The sequence below is a fragment of the Haliaeetus leucocephalus genome, unplaced genomic scaffold (genome assembly GCF_000737465.1).
Source record: "Haliaeetus leucocephalus isolate CR32 unplaced genomic scaffold, Haliaeetus_leucocephalus-4.0 Scaffold195, whole genome shotgun sequence".
Lineage (NCBI taxonomy): Eukaryota > Metazoa > Chordata > Aves > Accipitriformes > Accipitridae > Haliaeetus > Haliaeetus leucocephalus.
The window spans coordinates 544,196-562,115 of NW_010972631.1; the positions used below are offsets into that span (position 1 = coordinate 544,196).

General features: G+C 37.9%; 1 protein-coding gene across 5 annotated transcripts in view; it reads left to right on the forward strand.

The window, feature by feature from the left end:
• The window catches only part of MAP3K7 (mitogen-activated protein kinase kinase kinase 7), a 45,209-nt gene that overhangs the window by 333 nt on the left and 26,956 nt on the right, over window positions 1-17,920 (forward strand). For 3 of the 5 annotated variants that reach the window (XM_010565671.1, XM_010565673.1, XM_010565674.1), the window contains exons 2-6: window positions 12,081-12,191; window positions 13,832-13,897; window positions 15,390-15,435; window positions 16,110-16,248; window positions 17,360-17,484. In XM_010565671.1, the coding sequence (XP_010563973.1) occupies window positions 12,081-12,191; window positions 13,832-13,897; window positions 15,390-15,435; window positions 16,110-16,248; window positions 17,360-17,484 (487 nt within the window). Of the gene's footprint in view, window positions 1-12,080; window positions 12,192-13,831; window positions 13,898-15,389; window positions 15,436-16,089; window positions 16,249-17,359; window positions 17,485-17,920 lie in introns of those variants that run through there. The other 2 variants (XM_010565675.1, XM_010565676.1) reach the window with 2 other exon arrangements.

Consider the following 17,920-nt stretch of genomic DNA (forward strand, 5'->3'; position numbering starts at 1 on the left):
GCCGTCCCGCCGCTGGCGGAAGGGGCCGCGGGGGCTTCCAGGGTCTGCCGGGACACCCCCCACCCACACCCCCCCCGCAGTGTACCTGCACCGGGGGTTGTTGCCTTCTCCGCTGGATGCTGCAGCGGCTGGCACCGGAGGACAAAGGCGGTGTGGCTGGGAGCGGAGGTGCCAGCTTACTTCTGCCAGCCCTGGTGCTGGTGCTGTACTGGGGGGGGGAGGGGTACTTAAGCGGGATAGATTTGCTCAGGACTTTAAAGTTTCGCCGCCCATTTTGCCACCCAGCTTTAGTACGGGTGACAAACACCGTTGTCAAACGCTGTCACAAGAGGCAACTGTTAATTCCGATGTTCCTTTCGGATCTCTGCTTCTGTATGCCGCTGCTTTCTCCATCTGCCACTGAACTGAACCGCCGTATATATAATCATCGTACCGGTGTTAATTATTTGCTAAATTTACAGCTCTGTTAGCTGTAAGGACGTACAGATCTCTCTTTACTATTTTCTCTTAACATGGGCTGGTGATGTTGCACTCGTGGATCTGTAACATTTCATTTGTGACCTGTGCGTGTTACCCAGGAAGTGACATTCGGTTGTGGTGTAACATAGCTGGAAGCAAGTATTTCCCCTTCTTCTGTAGAAAGTTATATAGTAAAATGATGTTACTTAAGTTCTTTGAGTCTGGAATGGGATGGATAAAGTACAGAATTTCATATGTACCTTTCGTCTGTCGGGATTTCCTGTGAAAGTAGGATGGGTCTGATCTAGGATAGCTTAAGTGTTTTATTAAAGGGCTCAGTAGTATGTATATACCACAGTGTTGTTTAACTCTCAGAATCGCACAAAAATATTGCCGCTGTTAGATTTATTTTTTTTCTCTTCTTCCCCTGCTAACGTCTCTACAGGAATGAAGTTGCTTCATGCAGGTCCGTGCTGAATTTGATGAGGCCAGCTTGGACCTAGCAGACATCCAAGACCGCTGAAAACAGTCTTTGTGCTTTTATTCAAAGATTAACATCTTTCTCTTTCAGTAATAATTACCCTCCTTTTCTTAAAAAGTTTATGCGGAAGTGAATTTAGTTTTGTGTAGTAGCTTTTATAGATATGACAACCAGTGTCTCACGTTTTTAAAGTGGTTTGCTAGCTACTGGTTTGTTCATAATTATTATGGTGGGCTCACGTGGCCTGGGAGAGTTCACAGAACATAAAACCTGCAGTATTTTCTTAGAACAACTGTATTCAGGTAGTGTTGTGGTAACTTTGGCTTTCACCATCGCAGACACTGGAAATTCTCAGAAGATAGTATCTTCCAAAAGATTCCCTTTTCCCCTTTCTCTGAATGTGGCAATCATGAAGATTTTTGACTCTGTAAGTCTAATAGTTCCTCTTCCCTTTATGCATTTAACTGTTCTGAAGTGAGAAAATTTTACGGTGTTTGGGAACTGAAAGTATTTTTGCATTTGATAATATGCTGATGTTTTTGCAACACTTACTAATGGACAGGGATCAAATCATCTGCTTTGGGAGAAATGGCTTTTCTCGCCCAAAGAAGAAAATAAAGTTGATAGGAATTTATCCGTCATAAAAAGGTGTCCTGTGATGGCTCCTAGAAGTGAGTAGCACATCTAATATGTTACACATAGCACTTTGAATTAATAAAATGCTATACAAATCTTTAATCCTCACGACACCCTGGGGAAGGCTGTTAGCAAGGATTATATCGCTATTTTACATGTAGGAAATGTGGAGCTGTATAGTGTATAATTGGTGTAACTAGAATTTATCATTCTAAGGTTTAGTGTTCAGACTTGTATGTGTCCTACGTACCTGCCTAGCACCCACAGAGACAGGACTACATGCAGAAAAATGTATGTAGAGATGATGCCTAAGCAGTAATTTGTGCTTTATTTAATGTAGTTGTTGCATTATCCACAAAGTAGTATCTCTGTTGGAGATGACAAAACTCATGTGATGTAAGCAGGGCGAGCTCTCCTAAAGTCATCTCTCTGTGAGAAAAATCTGATGACGATGACGGCTGGTGTAGCATTTTGAGTTATGCTCAGTGTACCTGTCCTACCAGAAATTCTTGCAGGCAGTGGGGATACCATAGTGCTGAACACAGTCTAAATGTCGTTGCACAGAGGAAGAAATAAGATCTACTTTATGATAACACAGGTGAATTAGAGACCATACTTAGATATTGCTTTTCTCGACTGTGGGTATTGACCTCTTACTTAGGATGCAGTTTCAGCGCAAATAGTCAACTTTGCAGTCATAACAGAACATACATTGTTACTGAGGATTTTCTGTGCTCTCGCTTCAGGCTCAGAAGTTTTCAAGAATTTTCAAATGGCTGTAAGGACTCAAAATGGTCAGATCTTAATATGCTTGGCAAACTTCACATGTTTCAAAATGGAGTGTCAACAGATCTACACTGGGAACTCAAATGAATGCTTGTATAATCATAGCTTTGCTGTTGTATTATCAAGGCTGTCTTGTCAGCAGATAGCAGTCCCACTCTGCCACTGGTTTATTAATAGATATTGAAGTTCTGGAATACTTGCAGGCCCTGAGTCCTTGCTAATAAATGTGAGATCTATAAGTGTGCTTTCGTTTAGGTTTGGCTGAACTCTACTGGATAATACCAAGAATATACCATATTTTGTTTTAGCTACCACGCACATGACTAACTGTACTGTAGTGTTACTTCCCACCAACATGTCAAACATGTCTCCAACTTCAAACTGCCTTTTCATTATTTAAAGTGCTTAGATTGAAGTAAAATATAGAGATAATTATTATGAATGAGTTGGAGTCAAATCAAAATTGATGTGACACAGTGGGAGTATCTGCAAAACTAGATGGGGAAAAACAATGTAAAACTTGGGTTCAACAGAAATGTTCCCTACTTTACCATGCAAATTTTTGGCTGTGAGAATGTCCCCTCTTAAGTTTTTAGGTAGTAGATGGACAAATCATTAGAAACTGAATAAATAAAACTACAGAATTTATCTGAAAACTTAATGTAACTGAAATCAAGTCAACAATAGCCTAATAGCCCTATTTTAAAATCTTGTATTTAAATCTAGCCTAAGTACTGCTGTCTCTTCTTCCCAGAGGTGCTTTCACATCTAAGCAATCAACAGACCTTGGTTTTGAATTGTTCTGGCAATCTGCTCCCTGCCACTCTTTCCCGAAAATCCCACAGCCCTTCCTCCATCATGTAACTTGATAACAGTCCCATACATGACCAAAACGCAGACCTCTTCATCACATGATGTGTGTATGCCTTGGATCGCACAGCCAAAGGATGCGTGTCTGGTCATGTATGCTGTGGCCCTGCCCAGTCACTGTCTGATGTAGCCAGGCTGAAAACCTTTGCCGTATTTGCATGGTTGCAAGTTACTGTCAAACAGTCTGAAAGTGTAAATTATTTGGAAACTGTTGTTTAACGCTCTGCTGGTATACTGTAGTATCCACTGAAGTTTATTTTCAGCAGTCTGTTTGGGCAACAGCAGTTAATTATAAGGGGATTTAGGGTAATGTTTTCTTTAAGATGAACAGGTAAGCTCTCTAAATATTTATTTTAAAAAACCTACTTAAGGTGCCAGCAGCTAAGGAGATGCAATTTATGGCATGTTCACCTACGTTAGACGTTTTTGAAAGAGTTGAATAATGTCATTTACTGTCCGAGAAGTGTGCTGAGAACTGCATGTGTTCCTTGCAGTTATGGAGCAGAGTAGCTCAGAGACAAGAGAATGAGGAATACAGCAAGACAACTGAGTTCTGCTCCCCTTTATAGTAAACTTTTTAAAAGTTAATGAGATGCAGTGACTGATTATGTCCATTACACTAGAAGGTAAAGCGGATTTGCATGAGCTCCCACTGAACATGGAGTTGTTACTACCTCCATTGTTTTTTATCTCCTGGGGGATTCTGTCCAAGTGTAGAACACCAATCTGCAAAATTGGAAGAAGTTTAGATGACAACTGCAGGTGTGATCTGAGATGTGAACAATATTCTTGGATATCTGACATGAGTACGAAAGGTTTGGTTCTCAAGAGCCAAGGGTGGTAGTTAGGAATCTGTTTGAAGTCAGTCGTATCTACAGTTTCTCTGCCTTTTTCAGAAAGTAAGCCTTCAAGGTGCAAAGCTGGGCATCCAGAAGCAAAGGCAAAAAATTAGTACATGGTGAAAACGTACACCAGAATTTTCTGTGATTTTACTCTAAATACATTTCTGATATAATTCAAATCACTATTTAAATTTTGTTTAGTTATACCAGTGGAAGATTTTCTTCATTCATCTACATAAGAAAATAGCTGAAGTGTCAGCTGGAGTGTGAGTTTATAGTGGAAGTTACACAATACCAATTTCATGTGGATGAAATTTAGGGTGCAGCAAATGTTAGGAGGTGGCTAATAAGCTAGTTAAATTGTTAATGTAAGACTTTACACTTATTTCTACACATGCAGATTTATTTAATGAATCAATTTGCATCCTGTAAAATAAACTTCTATTTTACTCTCCTAAAGAATGCGTGGGAAAGAAACCTCACAGGTTGTTCTATTCCAGCAGTGAAAGCAAGATGCGCATTTGAGATAGTAATAAAGTTCCATGTCTAATGCAGCAGCTAAGGTCACAACTGACAGTGTAACTGCTATCAGGAATTGGGGGCAGGGGGAAGGCCTTTCCCAAAGTAAAAACTGAAAACAACAGAAAAAACTTCACGTATCCCTTATTTATCCCACCCAGTGGATTCTAGCAGTATTTTACTGACTGCAGAATGATTATTTGTTTTTCAAAGACCAGTAATTTTAGACTGTGCCAGCCCAGCAAGCCCAACTCATGTTGGAGCACTTTACCCCAAGTGCCTCATTTCACAGCATTTTGCATATAAAACTAGAATCTCCTGTCTGGGGTGCTGGAACAGGACAAACTGATTCCTACTAGAACATCAGACAAGTGTTTTGTTAGTGTGTTTAAATTACTGGTAATTAAAATGAGTTCAGTTCTTGAGACAGATGCATAAAAGGCTATCAGTGTGTAAAAAGCTGGAATTAAAGTATAACCTGATTAGCTGTTATCTTTGCTTGAGATGCACACGTTTCTTAGAATGACTGAGCTATCAAAATGCAAAGAGGGTTGGTTGTGTGTTCAGAGCAAAGGAAGAATTTCTGGAAACACCCATAATTTTAGGAACATATGTGATGGTACTTTGATTCTCCGTAAACATGTTCTGAAGAAGTTGAAAAGAGAATGATATCTTAAAACGGAACTAAATTCAGAGAGCCGTGTCACTAAATAATAACTGTACAGTGTTGTTCAGCTCTAACAGATGATGCCCTAAATGTGAACCAACTATATTAGTTTGTGGCAAGCAGAAGTTATGTGTATTTATTAAGAATGTAAGTTGATTTTTAATAACTGATCTTTTTCATTAAGAAATATCTTTCTCTTACAATGTTTTGCATAACTTTAAAGTTGAAACTTGGAAACTAAATCTAAACTAAGTTACTTAGTTCACTTAAAATTAGTGGGATTGCTTATGGGGGGGGTTGGGCAGTGGGGGGTAGGAAAGGGGGAGCAATTTGGGAGTTTGGGTTTTTTTCATTGCTGTGTGAATCCCAGAAAGTGAAAGCAACATTTAGAATTGGGTTGAGCACTTGTACAAATAAACTTAACCAGTCAAAGAACATAGCTGTAAGAATTGGCAGATCTGAACTCCTTCCTAAAAGTACTGCCAGGGTATTGGCCACAGTTATTTGTGGCACGGGGCCGATTTGCTTCAACCTGCTTAATAAAGCATAGCACACACAGAGGAACCAAAGCTGGAATTTGAGGCTGGTTGAATGAATGATAGAAAATGTAGGCATATATTTTTAGGGGCTGTAAACTGTTGTTCATGGCTGCTTTTGGCACTTTTTTTTTTTTTTTAATCTGTATGCTTTCTATGTGTCGTATGGGCAGATGTGTGAAAGTGTCTGAAAGTATTAGTATGCTTTGTTGGTACTGCTGGAACTGTGGTAGATAGAAAGTAGAAGCAACTAAATTTTAAAATGTGTTTCTGTTTTTACAAAGCATTGTAGAACATCTTTTTTTTCTTCCCCCTCCATCTTGCATTGTGTCTGAAGCTTGAGAGATCCAAAAGTTCAGTTTGCATAAACCTTTCATTTGCAAATATACCAGTAACCAAAGGGACATAGATATTAAAGACAATTTAGAGACTGCTGTTTGTTTGGAAGCACAGATTTTGTTGGTGTTGTGTTGGGTTTTTTAACTGCTTGTCTTCCCAAAATCGTAAACAAAAATGTTATGTAGATACTGCAAATTATGAAGACAATTCTCCAAAGAATACTACATCTGCTAACCAGGGAGCTATTATATTTTATTGCTCTCTTACATATCCAGCAAGGTTTTTTTAGAAAGAAAAGCATTAGGTATCCAGCATGCAGAGCTAACTAACATGGGAACTTCAAGGACAGAGATGAAAACTTTGTTTCTTTATATTTTTTGAGTGAATAGAAAACCTGTGCAGTTAACACAAAGTTGAAATTAATTCTTCCAAAGTTTTGACATTTGACAGGGGAATAGGGTGCATCTGAAAAAACAGAGATGCATTTTTCTTGTTTTACTTGGGCGGGGGGGTCATTGGTCACATCCCTTAGGGTGAAATACATCCTTGAGAGCTTAACATATCTGCAATCTCTATTTCCTGCATGATTTCTAGTCTACATACTTACCAGTCAGTATAGTCTACATACTTACAAGTCAGTATCATGTATCTTTGTTTATGTACAGCATTTGATTCTATTTGTACGCAGAGGTAATGTTTGTTCCAGGGAGCTTGAGTGGTTCATATTCTTTAAATAAGACTCCAAATACATTATCTGGAAAACATGCAAACGGCACACTCTTTCACCATGTCGCTTTGTCGCACAGTAAAACATAGCTTTTTACTGGTATAAATTTCATAGGGAGAGGAATAAATTTGTATATACTTTTCAATCTTTAAAGCTCTTTAAGCATTTCTACCAGTTTAAACCGTGTCTGTGTCATGTACTAACCGAGTGGTTCTTAACAAACTTAATTCTGTTATGTGGAAAAGTAGAAGCACTGGTGTTCTATTTCTAAATGTGTCATGCCCTATATTTTCCTTTTTTCTCCTAGAAGATATTTAGAGAGATAAAGTCTTTTACCAAAAGAATGTGTTTATTTTTAGATCATTTTCCAAACATACACAGTGCTACAGATCAACTTCTGTTTATTGATTTGTTGTGTCAATAATTCCATTAACTGTGCTTCATATAATTCAGAATATGCACTACTGCCCAAACATATGGTGTGGCACCAACAGCAGGGGACAAGAAGGAATGAGCGTGAAGAAACTAAAGTTCAGGCAGCGCCTCCCTCCTGTGCTATTAAGTTACTTAGTTCCAGCACACGGTGTTGAAGGAAACTACATAGTATTTAAACTGTTCTGACAAATTCTAATACCTACTCCTTTAAAGTATAAGTTCAGTGAAACCTTAAAGGAAGAAAATGAAGTGCAAGTGGAATCCACCACAAGCTTCATTCTGTCGATTGTAAAGGATGTTTTTATGATGAGTAAGATATTTTTTCCAGATTAAGTAGGAAAGACATACTGGGCTTTCACATATGGTAAACTTCAAATTTGTATGAGATCCGTCATTGCTTCTGACGGTTGCTCCTTTCGTATGCTGTCCAAGAGGCTGAGCTGCTTTAATGGAGGATCAGCTCTTCTCTGTTTTCACTGTATCCTAGGTAAATATTCAGTGCATTCGTGTCCTCTTCTCAAGTTCAACCCTCTGCCTAAGCAGGCACCAAGTCACTGATAAATTGTTATGAAACCTTGACTGCATAGTCATTTATCAAACTCTTTTCACCAACCATAAAATTTATATATCAGATGGTCTCTCACAGCCTTCTTTTATGTAATTGAGATTTAGATTACCTGGTAAGCTCTTCCTGTTGGTGCCTGACACTGATTTTTTTTTTTTTTTTTTTTTTTTAATTCCCCCCCCCCCCAGTCATCATCAGGACTTCATAAAGTGCATCTGATTCATGGAATTTATTCCACTTTTCATCTAGAGCCCAAGTATTGTGACATTCATGGCACAATGTAAAGCATCACATTGGGTGGTACGCTTGTTTATCTTAGTTTCTTCATTGAATATAAATGTTATATAAAATACAGCAAAATTGAAAAATAGTGGTTTCTCTAGTATGTGAACTGGAAACACATGTACCAATTCTTGGTATTAAACTTGCAGATAGTCATGGATTTATCTTGAGGGGAACAGTATGCAGCTGTATTGGCTTATGGGCTGAATTTGACCATGTGGAATCAAATGCAAGAGATATTTGGGCGTTCTTTTTTCTGTTATACATGTAATTTTATTTTTATATACATGTGAAAAATAAATATATTTAACATATAAAATATGTAGTGTATATTACATAATCATAATATTAAAACTATATCTGCAGTACATATATGTGTACATATGGACATACACAAGTCTTTTCAGCGAGGAAAGATATGACTAGCCAAAAAAAGTAAACCTGATCTGTCACAAACTGTTGTAAATTATTCGGGCTAAGTAAAAAAAAAAAAAAATGTTCAAATTGCTTCATTAAATTTTATCAGATGTATCTGAGACCAATCTTTTAACTGACATATATGCACTGTTTTCAAATAGCAATTTTTTTTTCCATGTTACTGAATTGAATGTGACAGAGCCATAGTCAAAAACCATGAAAGAGTGTGAGAAGAGGTACACTGAGAAAAGGAGCTTTCTAAAAGGAGTCTCACTCAGCCTTGTGCCATAAGGCCAGCTGTATCCAGCTAGAAGAAATCATTACGTGCACACCTCCTTTTCCTAAAGTGAAGAGTTCTTCCCAGTTACTTCACCAGTCTGGGTTCCTTCACACTGTAGGGGAGCAGCAGACCTTGCGTTGCTGGTCCCAGTGCAGTTCGTCCTGCCTGAGTTGCTCTGTGGCATCCTTCTCTCGGTAACTGTCTGTCATCAGTACTTCTCGGGAGTGAGCAGGCTGCTGTCTGAGTTACATGTGCTTGCACAGTGGGTGATTTCCATGTGCTCAGTAAGTCAGCACTTCTGTGAAATGCAGGCTTAATGGCGCGCGCACAGACTGATGAGATTTTTCTTAAACTGTAGGTCTGGTTACACGCTGTGCGAGGTGGGTAGAGGGGTTGTAATGGACAACTTTCTTGTGCCAGTAGAAGAAGGTGGGGGTCCTGCCAACCCCAAGAAATTGGGCGATTTTATTCAAAACGTGGTCTGAGAGAGAATAGGAGATACCAAGGGAGACTACTTGGGACTTTTAGGTCTTCGGGTGATTCACTGTTTCCAATTTGTTTAGATGTACTATTTTCATAGGCTGCTTGACTATCATTCATATGGGTTGGTGTTTCCAATCTCAGTTGTGGACTGCCAGAAAATAGTTGGTGTGTGTTATATCAAGAGAAGAGTCAAGGCCCTATACTGTAGCTGGGGGAGGAGGTGACAATCAACAGGTCCCTTTTTACATGGGGCAGAATGGGACATGTTCTGTGGATCTGCTGTGGATACCTTGTGGTAGACTCAGTCTATGAACCACTGTTGTGGAGGGTAAAGGTGAGAAACCAGGAGCTCCTGGAAGGGTAAGTGTGTGCTGTAATGTAAAAGAGAAGAATACTTCTTTGTGTGTATTAAGGAAACCAGAAGAGGAAAATGCTGTTGATCACCACTGCTGGGCAGCTGTCTCTCATATCCATATGTAACCTTTAAAAAATATTGAGCATACTTCCCCTTATCTCATCTTCTTAATGCAAAATCTTGATTATTTTTTAATTATATTTCTCCCCTCTTCAAATCGGGCCCTTGATTCCAGACTTTCTCATATGCATCATGAAAGTTTAGCAGGTCTTGAGCTGTGCACCTGCAGCCTTTTCCACCCCATTCTCAGGGGAAATCAGCTTCACTATTTATTTATTTATGAGGAAATCATGTAGTGAGAACCTAACCCAAGTATGGTTTACATAAATGATAGTCAGTTTGCTTTGAGATGGAGCCTTGACAAGTACAGTCTGGTGCTTGTACATTCCTGGCTACCAAGTTGCCTTCTCTGGATCAGCACTCTTAATTTATGTTCTGGATTATTACTGGGGGGCGGGGGGCATCTAAAAAAAGAAAAAAGGAAGGTAAAATTATTAAATGTTATTTCCTCAAAGGATGAGCATTCAGGCAGCAGGCAGTTTGCATTGTTTTGGCATTGGGAATGTGGTTATTCACTGATCTCCTACAAATCACACTTTTCTCTTAAGAAATCATCCTGTTAAGGAGTGAATTCACTAGTGAACCTATAAGAATTGGTGTGCTGTTTATAATGTGGATGTAATATTATGTTTGAACATTTAATTATGATGCATCTCTATATTTTAATTTTAAATATTCCTTCCCATCCCCTTTTCTGTTTTTTGGGGGGGTTGTTGTTGTGGTTTTTTTATAAAGTCATAAATAACTATGAGTTTCTAGCGAAGAGCTTTGTAATTTTGGGAAGTGTGTTTTTCCATCCAAAATAATATTCTTTTGTGTGCATTACCCATTTAAGGAAGACAGAAAAATTAAATTCTGCCATAATAAACTGCTATGATAATCACATTTGTAAATGCTTCTAGTCCACCTTCTCCTTACTTCCCTTCCTTTCCCTTCTCTTCTCGTTCACCTCGCAAAAAAGTGTTTATTTCATTAGAAGTGTCTGCTTTGTTCCTCAGGATACATATGATATTACTTGAAATCAAGGACTAGGAAGACAAGCACGGAATGCTGTTAAAACCAACAGTGAAGAAAGTCTGCTAGGGCCAAATACAGAATCTGAGACCCGCCCCCTACCTAGCCCCTTGTTTGTTCCCCCGTCCCCATCCTTCACATCTGCCCTGCCTTGCATTTTTTGGAGTTGGAGGAGCTCCTATCCCTTAGCTTCTTCTGTGCCTTTGTGTGCTTTCCATTTCTTCCTCCTCTTCTCTCCACCTTTCTCTTTGGCATATGTGTAACAACTTGCTTGTCTGTGCTTTCTTGTAGCAGCTAGAGTCACTTTTGGTAACACGCTAGTTTCAACTTTACATTGCATATGCATGTTTTGTTGTTATTTCTGTATGTTGCCATTTTTCCCCTGAAGAACACAATTAAAAAGTGAAATTTCAATTTACCATAGTTTGTAACTCACCAGTAACTGAAAGTGACCTCATAGTAAAAGGACACTTCTCTCTATCTTGCTTTCATTTGCATGCTTGGTTTCAAAGAACTACTCCAAATAATGGTGGTGGTAGGGCTTCTTCACACCAAAACTAAGAGGATTCTTGAATAATGTAGTATGCAGAAGCTGCTGCTACTGCTTCTGTAAAGTTACAGTGAAGAGTTATGACTCTTGTCTATATATTTTTAGACAATGTTAATTCCAAATAAACTAGAAAGCAGACTTCAGCAAAAACAGAGAAAGCATAGTTTGTACAGACACTGTGCTTATTTGGAGGACTTTCAGGAGAATTTGCTCCTCTCACCCTTTCATTTTCTCAGAGATGCCTCAATCGTGTAACTTTGAGCACGTTGAACACCTCATCCTGACTTCATCATAGTCCTGTGCAATTGTTTGCGTGTGCATTTAAATGTCAGAAGTTTGAATTCCTGTTACTAGCAAGAATAAACAAATACAGCAGATAGATATCATTTCACTGGTCAAATCTATAAAAATAAATTTGCCATCATTCCCCTAATTTTCTTCTGAGCAAATCTTGTTTGAAATAATTAAGATCATACTTTTCTGAAATACTGTTACTGCATGTTAAAATATTTGTATGTGTATTTTCCAGTTCCTCTGTGAGGAAGCTTAGCTAAGGACCAGTTATGCTTTGATGGCATAATATTAAGTTGCTGCTGCAAAACTTGATTCTGCATGTCTTCAATTTTCTAAGTTAAATTTCTTTTCTGTTTGTGAAGTCCTGCGCAGCAAATGAAACCATTTCAAGTTTTAACTCAAGTGTTTCGTATTTTGTTCTAGGTTGTTGGAAGAGGAGCTTTTGGTGTGGTGTGCAAGGCAAAATGGCGAGCTAAAGATGTAGCCATTAAACAAATAGAAAGTGAATCTGAGAGAAAAGCCTTCATTGTAGAGGTACAGTAAGTTTGCTGGAAAATATGGGGTTTGATAGAGCTTGTTTTCTTAAAATCATGGGTGCATTTAGTGTACTAAAAGCTATGTCTGTATTACAAGGTAAATGCAGGCTGTGGTACCCAGTATAAGCCTGGATTTCTTGTCTTGCAGAACAGGACATCTGTCAGAGCACATTGCAGCTTCTTTAGTTCACTTTCCATAAAAACTGGAAGCAAGGGGGAGAAAGGAGGGCACACAGTTGGGGAAACACCAGTGTCTAGATTCTGTCCCAGTGTCGAGTCGGGGTGCAGGTGAAATAAATACCCACCAAAGAGCTGATTTACACTTCCAGGGACTACAGCATAGGTTCTTCAAATGATCAGGTCCATACTTGAAACGGTTTCTTAGGATTTTTAGCGGTTCTAATAATTTGGGGTTTTTTTCTTAGACGTCAGTTTATTATTACTATGTAACTCATTTAAGGGCAATCACTCTTTCCGTTCAATGTCTACTTCTTCAGAAAGATCTTGAGTAGTTCAGATAAACTGATAAACTTCCAAAGATACATAGCATTTTCTAGAATCAAAAGTTAGTCATGTAATTTAAATGAGATATTTTGTGACATGCTGCTTAGTATTTAGTCAGTAAGAACCTAGGATGTTCAAGATATACAAAATATGCTAAAAATAAATCTCTTAATTTTGGAACTAAAAATTTGACACACTGAACGTTTAAAGGCAGCATATTTGTAATAAGCCCTTCTGTGTAAATATTTACGTTGTTCATTACCATGGAAAGTTTTTAATGTTATTAATCTGAGTCTAGTTTAATACTGAGTAGATCTGATCAGTCTCTTAGCATTTTTGTGTTCGAAAGAGATCTGAGAAGATAATGCCAGAAGTACTTCAGTAATTACTGGGATTCAGGAAACCCTACACAGTGCAAGCATCAGTTGTAATACTTCATTCTGTTTTTTTAGAACTTCTGAAGTGTACAGAAAACATAACATTGGCTCCCTAGATAATGAACAGCATAAGCTGCCTCAGAAGTCTGTATAAAGGGAAAAAAACTCCTTTTTCCTTTCCTTCTACTACCTCCTGATAAAGAAAAATTCAGTGCAAAATAGTCTGATCACCAGTTAGTGCAAGCAGTGGTAGGTTTTTAGAACTATGTCACATTAATATTAAACTGCCTGGCTTATTTTATAGGGTTGTGGGATTTTGCTGCTTTTTTTTTTTTTTTTTTAAGAACAGTAATCTTCTATATTGTGAATAAAGCCAATATGATTCAGAGTGTTTATGTAGTCAGACAATTGAGATTCCAAAATTGTAGGCTCTAGGAAGAGCACCGAACCTGTAGAGGTCATAGTTGCATAGTGCTTATGACTTGAGGATTTTACTACACCGTGAAAAAAATACTTTCTTTAAATTTAATTTCCTCAAAATTTCTTTGAAAATACAGTTCCAGTTAGACACAAACCTAATGAAATAAATTAAAATGCAAACAGGGCCATCAGTCTTGTGATTCCTAAAATCACCGTCTAGGGTTATGCAGACAGAAAATTGTAATTGCTGTTGTGGTTTATGAATTATAGATGTGAAAATAAAGCATTAGCCTTTTTTCTTCCCATGGTTTGAAATGAAGTGTGATTTGTATTGCAGCTTCGACAACTGTCACGAGTAAACCATCCCAATATTGTCAAGTTGTATGGAGCCTGTCTAAACCCAGTAAGTTATAGCTTTGTCAGTATGGCAAAAGGTGACTAGCATAACGTATGCAAGCATCAATGCACAAAATGAGTATTTTATATACAAAAATGTGTATTTTATATATAGTATGTTTTAGCCATAATAAGGAAATATACAGATATGTAGGTTGGTTGATATTTTCAGGTTTTTGTTTTTTCTTTCCCCTGCTATGAGAAATAAATTCTTTCAAGAAAACCTCAAAGCTCTTTCTTAACACCGATTATACTTCAGTTTGTCAGAATGGCATCTGGTGTATTACATATGTAGTGTCATTCATATCTACAGTCCTATTAATTGCAAATCTGCAATATGAAAAGAAAATACATTAGCAACACATGATTCATAGCTTGTAAATCAGTTCCTATTCTCATATATGCAATTTTCAGGATTTGCTTTCTTTCTGCCACAGCTGCAAACAGTCCCACAAATTCTCAAAGCAGAAAAGCAAGTACTGTGACAGGACAGATGTATCCTTAGCTAATTCTAGTATGGGCTATTTAATTGGTTAAAATAATGCTGCATCCCTTTTTTCTTAGTACTAGTGAAATTCTTTTGACATGGTGCCCTGGTTTCAGCTGGGATAGAGTTAATTGTCTTCCTAGTAGCTGGTACAGTGCTATGTTTTGAGTTCAGTATGCGAAGAATGTTGATAACACACTGATGTTTTCAGTTGTTGCTAAGTAGTGTTTACACTAAAGTCAAGGATTTTTCAGCTTCTCACGCCCAGCCAGTGAGAAAGCTGGAGGGGCACAAGAAGTTGGCACAGGACGCAGCCAGGGCACCTGACCCAAACTGGACAACAGAGTATTCCATACGATGTGACGTCCCATTTAGTATAGGAACTGAGAAGGGGGAGCGGGGAATTGCCACTCGGGGACTAGCTGGGTGTTGGTCGGCGGGTGGTGAGCAATTGCCCTGCGCATCATTTGTACATTCCAATCCTTTTGTTACTACTGTTGTCATTTTATTAGTGTTACTGTTATCATTATTAGTTTCTTCTTTTCTGTTTTATTAAACCGTTCTTATCTCAACCCACGAGTTTTACTTCTTTTCCCAATTTTCTCCCCCATCCCACTGGGTGGGGGGAAGTGAGTGAGCAGCTGTGTGGTGCTTAGTTGCTGGCTGGGGTTAAACCACGACACATGGTATTTAAAATTTTTTGTAAGCCACTAAAAAAAAAACCAGGCAAATGAATTGCAGTTTGAAGACAGCATTTGCTTTTCAAGACTGGGGGGAGGGAGGTCATTCTCTTGTTTCCTAACTTACAGTGGGAACTAAGTATAAAACTGATTTCTGTTTCTTAAACATGTACCATTCAGACTGACTTTTTACCTCATAGATAAATTTTCCATTAACTTAGGTATGGAGACTTTGCAATTCCTCTGAAAGAACTTTCCTTTCAGTTTACAAAAGCTGTTTTCCGCCCCTACGTTTAAAACATCCCTATTTTTTGTCCCCTCCCCCCCCAAAGGTGTGTCTTGTTATGGAGTATGCTGAAGGAGGTTCTCTATACAATGGTGAGTATCATTTCAACATAGTGTCTTCCTGGAGCTGAAGTGCTAGTGTTAGGGCAAACATGATCTAAAATATAAAGTTGTTTCGTACATGCGTCTCCATCCTTGGAGATACTCGGAAGCCACCTGGACACAGTCCTGGTCAACCAGCTGTAGGTGGCCTGCTTGACCTTGCTTGGTAGACCTCCTGAGGTCCTTTCCAACCCCAACCATTCTGTGGTTCTTTGAAATTCTTAAAATAATTTTAAGGAGAAAGGAGTGTGCTTTTAAAAATCGCATTTCAGTCCACTGGTTTGTTTCTTGATATTAGTTTGTTACATTTTATAGAAGTCATTTCAGGTTTTCCAGTGGAACATCTGAAAGGATTGTTCCTTACCTTGTAAATTCCCTGAGCATTTGTTTAACATATACTTTACCAGGGATAGCTGAGAACAAGCAACACCTTTCATATTGAATTTTAACATCAAAAATTATGAAAACCATACTAAAAAAAATGGAAAATATTTTGACATTTCCATTTTTTTAACAGTCTGCAGAGGGATATTTTCAGTTGCGGTAATGAGGCATTGATAATGACTTAGATTCCATAGAGCTTTCTGACTGGTATGTTGTTAACTCTGTTGTATCTGTTGTAATATGCAATAAAGTTCTTTTTAGTTTGTGCCTCTGTTTTCCAGTGCTGCATGGTGCTGAACCTCTGCCTCATTATACTGCTGCACATGCCATGAGTTGGTGTTTACAGTGTTCCCAAGGAGTAGCATATCTCCACAGTATGAAACCAAAGGCTCTAATTCACAGAGACCTGAAACCACCAAAGTAGGTTTATGGCTCATATTTCATATTTTCTTAAAATTTGCATTTAAGATAATTTGTAATAATTTCATTACATTTGAAAGAAATACCTTTAATTCATACTAACTTTATTGGATGCACTGTATTCTAAATGAAAGCTCTGCATTTGAAACTTCAGTTACAGAATGATGGTGCATAGTACAGGAAATGAACTGTACTCAGTTACTTTCTGTTAAACTGGAAAAACATCCTGCTCCTGCCTTGTGTCATGGAAGAGGGTTTTGTTAGGGATGTGGCTTCTAATCAGAGGCATTTAAAATGCCCCAATTCTACAATGGGTTGTGCTATTCAGTAAGAGAACATTATGTGGGAGGTTGTTTGGTTGCTTGGTTTTAACATCATATTTAATCTGATACATCAGAGCTCTTTCCCCACATAGCCATCTTCCTCTTCCACTACCCCTGCCAGAATCTCCCATCACTTTCCACTGAAACAAAAATGGATAGTTTTCTGCCCAGTCAGTTTGTTATCTGACTCATTTCACAACTTCAGATCTGGCTCCACACATTAGGTGGAAACAGATTAGGGGATCAGCAGGATCATCCCCTTCTGGTGGTAGCCTGCAGTTACTACCAGATAAAATTATAATGTGAAGCCACACTTTAAATCTTGAATTCTTTCTTGTATCCCCAGTCTTGATTTAGAGAGCTGTTAACATGTAACTTCGAGTGCTTTCATTTAAATAAATAGCTACATTGACTGACATTAATGGGAGTCTTGATCATTCTTCTTTTGATAAAATTTTTACAGCACTTGGTTTTCAACCTCTGGCATCTGAAAGACTAATTTTGTCAATATATGCTTAGTAGTTTGTTATGGCTAAAGATATTTATTTAAAATTAGCATGTAGAAATATTAATAAATTATATATTTGATTATTTATAAATATTTTTTATGTTCAGATTAGGCAAAAGTGACTTTACTTATTTCTCAAATTATAAAACTAAAGCACTACGAAGCAAAGCCTTAGATACTCAACTATATTAGAATGATAGTTGTTGGGGTAAAAAAAATCAGTGGTTTATTACCAGAGTATTTCATCCTGCAATTTTAATTATTTTTTTTTCTTTGACAGTTTGCTCTTGGTAGCTGGGGGGACAGTTCTAAAAATCTGTGATTTTGGTACAGCTTGTGATATTCAAACACACATGACCAACAATAAGGGAAGTGCTGCTTGGATGGCACCTGAAGTTTTTGAAGGTAACAATAATTTACAGTGTCAATATTATGTGTTCTTTCCAGGGATGCAACTGTGAATGAATTTGGTGTAGGAAGTAAGAGCATCATGTAATCTTACTTTATGTCAGTCAGTGTATTAAAGTTTGAGGTAACAGCTGAAAGAGTCTTGGCAGAAGTCTAACATTTATTTAAAAATCTGTATGGTTGTATATTGCCAAATAATTATGCGGAGTTTCCAAAACCAGCACAGAACTGACTCTGTTGTGTTAGTATTAGACCGTTAATTACATGAAGATGTGGAACCTTTATTTGTGTCATTGCTGAGATTTACATAAGGAGTACCTTTAGACAGCTGCTGTTTCTTATTTTATAAGTAAAACACAGCCAGAGGGCTATTTCCCCAGGATTATTCTATTTCTGAGATTAAGTAATTTCAAACTCTTCTGACATTTAAATA